General features: G+C 34.1%; 1 protein-coding gene across 1 annotated transcript; it reads right to left on the reverse strand.

Annotated features, from left to right (window-relative positions):
• Window positions 1-9,307: 9,307 nt before the first annotated feature.
• LOC104104903 (glucan endo-1,3-beta-glucosidase, acidic-like) lies at window positions 9,308-10,731 on the reverse strand. The gene is made up of 2 exons (XM_009613096.4): window positions 10,633-10,731; window positions 9,308-10,406 (listed from the first exon to the last, which is right to left on the reverse strand). The coding sequence occupies exons 1-2, from the start codon at window positions 10,709-10,711 to the stop codon at window positions 9,454-9,456; spliced, it is 1,032 nt and encodes a 343-aa protein (XP_009611391.1). The 5' UTR covers window positions 10,712-10,731; the 3' UTR covers window positions 9,308-9,453.
• Window positions 10,732-11,387: the final 656 nt, after the last annotated feature.

Below are 11,387 nucleotides of genomic sequence, written 5' to 3' on the forward strand. Positions count from 1 at the left end.
TTCAACTTTATTTTGCCTTTGTGGGCATTTGACTTTGATTTCCTTTCTTTTCAGGAGTTTTGATTTCGAAACATCAACCATCATGGCCAGTCGGAGTCGACTTGATGCCCTTATCGAGGCTGGGTGCCTTTTGAATATTAGCTCGTATCAGACAAAACAAACCCCTGTAAATCACTCTTACCATCCTTTCTTTGTCTTAGTTTTGGAACAAAATTAGACCGAAAGGGATTCAAAGAAAAGCACATAATGGAATGGACAAATGAACTTAGACGAGAGGTGTCCCTTTCAGGAAAAAGAAAGAAAGACTTATCTGGAGTGCATGCGGACTTCAATGAACATGACATGCCTCTTGGACTGGATGCCTGATCTGTATAGACCGTCCAACTCTCAGAAATTCATCACAACTTTGCCTTGAAATCAAGAAACCTTGCCCAAGACAGTATCGATGTCTGTGACTGTGAGGATCCTCTTTTCGATCAGTGGCGCTCTTTGCGGGTTTTCACCATCTGACCTCTCTCATTTCTCTTCTCACCGTTGCCTTATAGTGCTCTTTACGAGTTTTCATTAGTAAGACTCTCTCATTTTCAATTTCTCTGCTTACCATCGCCTTATGGTGCCCGTGAGGGTTTTCACCGATAAGACTCTCTTATTTTATTTCTCTCATTTTATTGTATCAGATCCAAGTAACTGTACCCTCCCATTTCGAACCTCTTTGCCGATTGATCAAAAGGACTTGAACATGGTTTTTTGGGGTAAAAAACATTTGGATCAAATTACAACGTTGAAACCTTTCAGGCAAACCCATCACCGAATCATTGTAACTTTTGCCCACTTTCAACTTTTGGGGGAATTTAGATTTTTGTTTTGGTGTGACTGAACCCCAAAGGGAGGCTGCCTACGTATCCTTTCGAAATCAAGTCGAACGTAGTTCAAGGAATATGAACTTGTTTGATTTTATTTTTTTTTCTATTTTCTCTCTTTTTTTGTTTTGTTTTTCTTCTCTTTTTTCTTTCTTGTTTTTTTAATAACATCTTCAGGTTCCAAAGAGGGTAATCAAAGGAAGGTAACCGACTCAAAAGGGTTAGCAAAAGGGTTAATGATGTTTGGATGGCGAGAATGAAAGCCTTCATCATCCCAATCTAAGAACATTAATGCCACATATAAGGTCAAACATAGTACCTTTTGACTGCATCCGCGTTGACAGTTGTTTCAGGGACATTTTCTTTGATGCTTCCTAGATACAACACTCTCTTTTACAGTACTATCATTACAATGTATGAATCTTTCCAATTCTGAGCCAATTTTCCTTTAACTTCTTCATGAGGTGGGAGGATACGTCTCACGATGAGTTGTTCTATTTCAAATTTCCTGGGCCACACTTTCTTGTTGTAGACACGGGCTATTCTTTGTTGGTATAACTGCCCGTGGCAAATTGCGGCCAATTATTTTTCATCAATCAGTGTCAATTGTTCCAATCGGTTCGTAATCCAATCTTTATCCTCAATCTCTGCTTCAATAATGATCCGGAGAAATTTCATCTTTTTCCGATTTCATTCAGACTTGGCCTAGGCCTACTGTTCCAATTCTTTATTTATTTTCTCATAAGCCTTATCTTCAACACATTCTGCTTCTTGATTCATTATTTCGAGGTCTGACAGTGTTTTAGGATCTGGGCATGAAGTCCGCAAGCATGTCATATTATAAAATCTGCATTAACAGAACTGAAAAGAGAATAAGAAAAAGTGACAAAATTAAGAGAAGAGACATTCTTGGACAATGAAATATTATTTAATTTTTTTTTGAATTTTAAAGATAGAAGGGTTTACATCGGAAAGTAAGACAATAAAGTAAAACATCCGGATCACACCCTGATATAATCCGGACGCAGAAAGGATAGCAAGACTGGCTACCGAAACTCCCGTCTCATGGGGAACTTTCAGGCTTGGCGACCGTTTTTTGGTTTTTTTTTTTCCTGTCTCGGCAATGACTGCAATGACATTCAGTGCCAGATCAAATTCTTCATCTCTCCAATTTTTGTTCATCAAACCCTCTGAACCACTCTGAACGGCCTGTGATGTGGCCTTAAAAGCAGCATGACTCAAGATTCGGCCCATTTTAAAATCATTTTCGACCATCTCCCCAATTTTGATAGCCTGAACGAATGGTCTACCCATAGGAGACATCATGTTCTGGAAGTAGTCCGCCTCTTGGGCCTGTAGGAAAACCGTAACCATTTCTGTTTCGTCCATTGGAGGCTTTACCGTGGCGGCTTGCTCACGTCATTTGATAGCATATTCACGAAAACTTTTCGTGATTTTCGTTTTCAAATTGGACAAATCGTTCTCTTTTTGGATTTTTTTTTCATTCTTGCTTTCTTTCTTTCTTTCTTTCTTTTTTTTCATTTTTTTCTTCATATCTTGATTTCTTTTTCTTTCTCTTTTTGTTGTATTTTTCTTTCTATTTTTCTATGTTATTTTTTGTCATTCTTTTCTTTCTTTTTCACTTAATTTTTTTCGGTTTATTTTTTCACTCAATTTGTTTATGGCTATGATCGAATCCGATGGAGATTGCCTACATATCACAACGCCGCATGAATCAGATCTTGCGTAGTTCAGGAAGATCAGAAATAAAATAGATAAACTAACTCTCTTTTTTACTCATATACAAATAATCCGACAAAATCTCCTAGCAACGAAAATATTTTCAATTTGTTTTTCGATTTTTTTTATTTTTTTTATTTTTTATTTTTGAGAATTGGTGAAAGAAAGAATTCTAAAGAAGAAAGAAAATATTTTTTTGTAAATTTCAAAAGGAAAAAAATATTTTTTTGGATTTTGATTTTTTGAATTTTGGGAGAAAGACTTCTAAAAAAAAGGTAAAAAATATTTTTTTAGTTTTTGATTTGATTTGTTTTCTTTTTTCAAATGAAAGACTTCTACAAAGAAAATATTTTTGGGTTTAAAGTTTTTTATTTTATTTTATTTGTTTGGGATTTTCTAAGAAAATATTCTTAAAGAAGGAATTAAATGACAATATTTTTTGGATTTTTTTAAAAATATTGGAGGCCGAAACCGATGAGGTTTGCCTACGTATCTCACATCCGGTGAGAATCAGACCCGCATTGTTCGGTTAGTTTTGACGGAACAGAAAAATTTGATTTATTTTGAAATGACTTTTCTTTTCCTTTTTTTCTTTTTTTTTTTCTTCAAAATTTCGGCAGAGTTTCAGGATATTTTGAATATTGGGATTTTCAGAACCGAGTGATTTTCTCTCTCCTACCTCAATCGTGGTTTTTCTTTATTTTTCTTCCCTATTCTAGAAGTCGGTCAACATGCAAGCCCAAGTAAATAAATATACAAGTAGCACGTAAAATACATCAGGATGGTCTTTTTATTTCGAGTACACCTGTCCTAGAAAGACCCAACCCATGTGTTGAGCCCCCAAAGTCAAATGTATGTGATGCAAACAAGCATACCTACTAGGGATCAAGCATGAGGCACTTTATTCTAGCTTTAAATCCTGGGTGTGTTGTTCTAGACCTGGCTTACCCGAGCGGACAACTCGAGCCGGGGGGGGGGAGGGGGAGGGGGAGGGGAGGGGAGCGTACCGGAAATACAGAAGCTTCACCGGCTTTGCAACTTGTCCGATCCTTGTTCTAAAATTAGGGTATGACTCTAATAGAAAAGAAGTCATGCGAATCGCACGCTTCCCAGAAGATTTAGAAGACTCAGAGAGAATAAGGGTTTTCGTAACAGTTTATATACAGTTCACAAAATATAAAAGTAGTAAAAAGTGGCATTTAGCACATTAGGCTCAAACACGAAAAAATCAGAAAATAAACAAAAGCCAAGTATAAAAGTCATTTAAGCTTGAATTATGAACCCTGAACCAGAGATTCTGGGTTCGGTCCCTAACGGAGTCACCAGAGCTGTCACACCTTATTTTTCCCGAGGGATATGGGATAGAGGAGTTTTTCCAATCTAAGTGACATTGTTCGAAATGAGATTATTTTATTTAATTCAGAGTCGCCACTTGGAATAATTGTTATGGTATCCCAAGTAGCCTGTTTATTTTAAAATCCCAAATCGAGGAGATTGACTCTTATTTATGGTCCGCGAACACAGAAGATCGGGTAAGGAATTCTGTTAATCCGGGAGAAGGTGTGAGGCACTCCCAAATTTCGTGATTTTAGCACGGTTGCTTAACAATTAATACTTGACCTAATTATCTGACTTATTACATGTTTTAAACCTATTGTGCACTTTACCTTTTGATCACTTTTAGTTACTTGCTTAACGACTTTTAGTATTTATGGAGTTATTTCTTGAACAAGTTACGATGTCGTACACTTGTCGTTTGGTACACATTGCAAATCGCGCCACGTGAAACGCAACTACGATTTATAACATGTTTTTTTTTTTTTATTATTATTATTATTATTATTATTATTATTATTATTATTATTATTATTATTATTATTATTTGAAGTTATGGTCAAGTCGCGTGAAACGCGCACTCGAATTGGAGTTTACGTATCGTGACTATACAACGGGAACCGTACTCATAGTCGCGATAATTTATTAATAGCGCCTAAAACAAGTTACGATGTTTATGAATTATTTGTCTTAAACTAATTTAAGATTTGTAAAGCCATAAGAGTATGTCGTTGTAGAAAAGCATGAAATAGATTAAATTAATTATTCAAGAACTATAAAAGGGGCCAATATATGAGATTAATTGGCCTAGCAGATTTCAAGTTTTGGCCCAAAGATAGAATAATTTTTTTCATTAGCTTATAGTAACCTCACAACCCCACATTCTTCAACAACCCATTTGTCTAGGCCCAAACATTAGATCTTCACCAGTGACATAATTTTAGTTAAATTTGTTTAACAACTTAACTCTATATTTTAGACAATTGACAACTTAATTTAAAACAAAGATGGAACTACTAAAGCACATTTATTAACACATGAAGTACTTAATAACCAAACAGAGGCATAACCTTGCTTGAGTTTCTATTTCAATAAGTTTTTTTTTTATGAACAATCACAACTCACTTATCAATTAGCAAATTTTATTAAACCATTCATGGATGAACCCTTTTTAAGAGAATATGCTAATGAACTAAGATAAATATACAAAGAGGAAGCTCAAAAATTGGCAGCATGTTTAACAAAGAATAATTTCATTCATTCAAGATATAAATGAATACCAAAGAACACCAAAAGAAAAAGAAACAACTCATATCATTAATCAAAACAAGATAAGAAGTGGACCTCAAAAGTTGAATCTGAAACTTTATGATTTTACAACTTTGAATCTTAAACTCATTGAGTCCGCACGCAAGACCTCAAACGGAGCATCGAAACTGGCCGCTGACCTCAACTAAAAGCCTCATGGTTTCAACCGGGTTTGGATGGTAGTTTATGGTATTAAAATGGCTGTTCTATGGATGTTTAAGGGTTGTTTTTGGGTGGTGAAGCTGCTGGCTTTTTCGAAAGAAAGACGAAGAAATAATGATACTAATAGAAATTCTCCTAGCATAGAAGAAGCAAAAACATTTCTCTCAAATCCCTCTCCTCTTTTTTTGTTCTCTCCTTCTCCTCCTCCTTTATTTTTTCCTTTATCTCCTATTTATAAAAAAAAAATCGGTTTTTTTCAGATTTTTTTTAATTATTTTTTAATTAAAAAGAATTTCCACTTCCAATTTTTCTTATTTTTTTAAAAAATAATTCTCCACTTTTCTTTACTTTTATTTTTTAATTTCTTATTTTTACTTTTATTATATTTAAATTCCCACTTTTTTTACTTTTCTTTTTTTATGTCCCACTTATTTTACTTTTTTTTAAATTTCCACTTACTTTTACTTTTTTTTTAATTTTCAGCTACCTTTACTTTTTTTTTTAATTCCAACTTTCTTTTACTTTTAATTTTTTTAAAATTTCTACATTCTTTTACTTTTATTTTTTTAATTTTTCACATTCTTTTACTTTTTATTAAATAATTTTTACCTACTTTTACTTTTACTTTTTAATTTCATACTTCTACTTTTCCTATTTTTTTATGCAAATCCGAAAATTTTAAAAAATATTTAATATTTTCGGGTTTTAAATTTATTTTATTTAAAAATACAGATAAAGAATAAAAATAATATTAATAGTAATAATTGACCTTTTAAATTATTTTTAATGTTTACCCTATATATAAAAAAATGTCACAAAGTTAAAAAAAAAAATATATATTAAATTTCTAAAAATATTTACATAGTAGAAGGTGATAAAAATTCAAATATAGTCAAAAATTAGGTGCTCACACTAATTAGTGCATAAAGTCATAGACTGTAATATTGTTAATTAAAGTACTTAAAAATACAAAACTAAAAATATTTATTGATAAAATTTTTGTCCAAAATCAGAAAATATCAATCCAGAGAGAGAAAATTCTACATAAAGGAATAAATTTGATCATTAATGTCTTGTTAATTGCTTAGACTTAATTGATGAACTTAGAGAATAAAGAAAAGTAAAATTTTAGATTTTTTATATTTATATTATAATTAATAATATATGTATTATGTAATATAATATATATTTCGATACGATATCGGTATTTCAGTATTTTATTTTAAAATACCAAATACTATACCTAATACCATTTTAAAAAAAAACTTAAACCGAATACCATACCGAATATCAAAATATCGAATACCAAATATCAAAATTTTTAATTTTGGTACGGTAATTTGGTATTACCAAATTATGCACAGCCCTAACATCATGATTGAGTTCTAAAGATGAAAATTGAAAAAAGAAAGGGAAGCGATAATCATAATTAATTAGATAAACATAATTATTTAGTATCCAATTACAGAATGACACTTGTATACATGATTCAATCTTAATTTCTTTTTTTTTTTTGCCCTCCAGAGTGGGCTCACTTTCTGTATTACATTATCACTAAAGGGGTATTTATTTCGTTTCGAAAATGTTTAGGGGTGTCATAGTACCCCCGAAAAGTTTAAGTGTTTATTTGAAAAGACCAAACTAGTTCAGGGGGAAATTTGTATTATCCTTTTAGAAATCAAAACAAAAAGTAAAAGAAAACCAAAACCCCAAAGGACACCCCTATATAAAGGACTAGTTGTTTGAGAAACTTTCAGATCTCCGCAGCCGTCAGTTTTTCAGATCTGAATCAGTTGAACTTCAGTATCTTTGGTGCAAAACATTGAGTAAACTATGGCAACTTCTTCATCATGCCAACTGCCTTCTACTCACCACTTGTTTGAGATATCGGAGTTTGAACAAAAAGAGAGTCTTTTGGCAGTTATGGCTTGTTGAAGAAGTTTCCATCATTTACTAGCAAATGTTTAACAATTATCAGAAAGAGATGATTAAGGATATGAAGCAAGTGGTTATAATTGTTCTGAGATGGTATACACAAGAGAACACTTTATTTTTCGTTTTTTTCCTTTGTTCCTATATTTGCTTTAGCTATTAAAAGTTGCTGAAGTATATTTTGGATACAAATCATACATTGAAACCTACTTCTTGACAGTGATGTTGATAATGATGAAATTACAGTTAAATTTGTGATGAGAAAGATAATTACAGATTTACTTGCTCAACACCAGATAACTTTCTATGACATTTTTTCTACTAGATCTGTTATTCTTATTCTCAACCATATAACTACTTCACAAACTAGTGGAAAAAATTCCTCAGAGTGATGAGTAATACTCTGGTGAATACTGGAAAAAGTTAAAGCAGCATCACTATGGATATATTTTGTGATTAATGCTCAAGATTATAGATAATACTTGCGCTTTTTATATGCATTTATTTAACCATTCTATGATCTTTGTTGAAATGTAACTCATGCCTAGCATCAAGTTCTCTGGACTTGTGTAATTGTGTTGCTTCAAGCGGTGATTCGAGGTGAATTTGTAAGGTTAAGCGTTATTGTCATACTGATGATGTTAAAATGACAGACCTTGGCGTAAGCAAATAGTAATTCTTAACAAATGTGCTAGTTGACCTCAAGATTTTGGGGTTAAGTTAGTCCCAACTCTTGTTTTTCTTAACAAATGTGACTGCAAAAGTCTCACCAAAAGAAACGCATTAGTAGCCCAAAGGAAAATGTGAGCTGACGGACAAAAGGTGATCACTGAAGATGTAGTAGCTATCATGGTTTGAAACTCCAAGTTAAACTTAACTTTCTTTATCTGAAATGATAAGTTACTCTTGATGTATGTTTCCGAGATGTCTTATCATTGGCAGCTCAAATGTTAACAGTAAATCAGGATTTCATCTTGGCTAGGAAGACATTGGTGTCTTATGGTCAAGAAATTAGAAGCCATTGCCACAAAGAAATAATCTTTATCACATCGGGTAACTTTACTTGGATTTAAGATTCTCATTCTTGCTTTACGTTTTCATTGCAATTGAAGTGGTTTAGAACAACTCAAAATGCTTTCAGAGGAGAAATAATCAACCTCTGCAAGAACCATTAACCAACTAGGAAAATAAAAGGAGTTGCAGATGCAGACCACCGCAGAGACAAAATCATGCAGAACTACTTGAGAAATTGAGATCATTTGTATACTTGGAACTCATTTAATGCTGAAGCGAACTGCATGACCAGAAAAATTGGATTTCTGGCAAATAGCTTGAATGCTACCAAAAAATATTTTCCATATTTAGATTCCATATCATGCCATGCTTATTCAGGGTCCAGGACTGCTTTTCACTACTCAAGTGAACCTGATCCCTTCGGTACAGGAGAAATAGGTTCTTGGTAGAACAAGGGTCTCATAAGTTATCTCACCTGTTTATTTGGTAATTCCTACTGGGCAAAACAGAAACTCGAATTGCTTTTTTTTTACTAACAGTTTTTTGTTGTGCTTGGGTGGTTGAGTCTATTGGAGGCAGTGGTGGATTCGTTTGATGGATTTTTCCTGAAAAGATCTCTTTTGCAAATATGAATAGAGGTTTCTCTTCTCTTCCAGCTATATGCTTAAGGACTTCTTTGTTTTGCTTCCTTTAGCTAAGGTTTATTCCTCTGCTTCATGTAAATTTCTTTGAATAACAGTCTTATAATCCATTACTTTTTCCCCAGTTTAAAACCATTCATTTTGAAACTAACACAATTTGAATTTAAACGAACCAATTGTAGCACAAGGAAATTTTGGGACCTGGATAAAGTTAATAATCTTTAGTATATTGAGATTCAGTTTGGATTTTCCCATTAGCTTTATTCTGGTTTTGCTTAGCTCTGACCTAGATGTCTAAAGATCACTATGGACTACTGAGATAAGTGCCTTCCATAGAAGCATATAGGTCTGGGTACATAATACAAATGAGTTGCTTTCTGCTGAAGCTGGGCAACCCTTATTTAATTACATTTATTTAAAGAAAACAGTTGTTATTCCCTTAATTCTCTTGCTTTCTCCAACTAGTTAAAGTTGATTGGGTACTTTGGCTGCCTGTTCGGTGTAAATAGTCCAAAATGCTTCTCAAATTCAGGGCTCTTCTGATCCTCATTAAACAATGCAAAAATATAAGTCTCTATTGGCCTGGAGGGCCTTTTAGGACTCCCTCCTTTGACATGCCTTATCAAGTTGTTGTTATAAGTCCTGGCATTGTCAATGGAGGTCAATTGCCCTGCTCCAGCTGAAGGCCAACCACTCTCTGATACAACGATTTCTAAAGACGAGCCACCGGCCTTTTCAAGGGCCGAGTATGTGGCATCTAAGAGGGCATCAAACAGGTTTTGGTATCCTTTTCCATTATCATTGACAACAACTCCAGGTGATGTAAATAGCGCGTACTCAAGCTTAATGTCTTGATTGCTTGCTTTTGAAAAATAAGGATAAATGTTGACAAGCAAAGGTGAGCGGTTGGCTACTAGGAAGCTGATGATGGGATCAATAAATCGTCGAACATCATCTCTAAATTTACCTCTTGATGGAGGAAAAGTGTCAGTTGTAAGTCCAGTTTCAATAGCAGTGGAAACTTTAATCTGGTTTCCAAGACCAGCACCAGAAATTGCATTTTGAATGTTTTTCATGGCATTGAGCAAGAAAGGTACATATTGGGAGTTGCCATTTAGCGGACTTATTTCATTTCCAACTGCTATATACCTGAACCTGACATTACCATAGTTCCTAACGTTGTTTTGGACCCAGGTATTTGCATTGCCTTGGCTAGAAGCAATATTCTGAAGGTCAGGGTTTGGCACACCTAACATGAGTTCAATATTGGAGCCGCTGAGGGCTTGGAGAGTGGACTGGCGAGGATCGTAGATTCTCATTCTTTGGATATTCTTCTGCTTGCATAGAGCCACGACATCTGCTGGAGAAGGTAATCCATTCCCATTTGTTCCATAACACACTCCTGTTTGTGCACCTGCATTGCGTTTCTGCATATTAGCTCATGAAGCTATCTACTACTTGGTCAACTGGAATATCAAGACAGCCAGAAAAGATGCATATAATTTATAAAGAAAATGATGGATGCATAATCATATCAAGGAACGTATTTGGGAAATAAAGAGCTATATTCCTGCAACATCCAAATTGTATAGGCAGGCTACATTAGTGTTTACTATGTAATTTTAAAAAGAGCGACCGACCTGTGAAATCTGAGGTAGCCAATATAAGTACCCCCAGCAGAATTATGGTAAGAGTAGAATGTGGTTTTGTGCAACCCATGGCAAAGAAAGACAAATTGCGCTATGGCTGAAATGGCAGGAAAGCTTGCCCATTTATAGTGGAAAATTCAGAAAGAGGGAAGGACTTTGTTACTCCAATTTCCACAGCCAAGTCCATCTATGGAAAAAAATGCTACACAAACTTATCACAAGCTGCAGAAACTACACAAATGAGAGAAATTCTTATTTCCATAGGTTTGAAAAGTCTGCAGCCCCTAAATTTCCTTGGTGAAAATGACTTATGACCAGCGGAAATGTGGAATTGGTTAGTAGCCTTGCCATTAATTGCTACATTAAACATTGGGAAAAATAGGTTGATATTTCTCTTAGGATTAAAAGAGAATATCCATTACCCGGCTGCAAAGTGAACTCTTGCACTGTTCAAGAGAGACTAGTACAAACTTCCTTAGGCCTTAAACCAGGGAGTAATATTTTGAACATTCAAAGTTTTTATGAGAATGGACTAGCATTGCACTTTCCAGATGCGTATGAAGGATTTTGCCCAAGTAGTGTCGATCTATTACCTATCACAATTCAGTTTGTACTATTCTGGGGGTTCAAAAACTTTACTTCCCATTCCAAGTTGATATTTACTTTGTATTATTTTTCAAACAGCATCAGTCTATGGTATATATATTTACTGCTATTTAGAGACACGGACGTGTGAGTGTATATTA

This window comes from Nicotiana tomentosiformis, chromosome 2, assembly GCF_000390325.3.
Source record: "Nicotiana tomentosiformis chromosome 2, ASM39032v3, whole genome shotgun sequence".
Taxonomy (NCBI): domain Eukaryota; kingdom Viridiplantae; phylum Streptophyta; class Magnoliopsida; order Solanales; family Solanaceae; genus Nicotiana; species Nicotiana tomentosiformis.

Coding starts and splice junctions, on each gene's coding strand:
- LOC104104903 (XM_009613096.4), bottom strand. CDS start 10,711: ATGGGTTGCACAAAACCACATTCTACTCTTACCATAATTCTGCTGGGG. Junction 10,407..10,632: donor GGCTACCTCAGATTTCACAG/GTCGGTCGCTCT, acceptor AACGCAATGCAG/GTGCACAAACAGGAGTGTGT.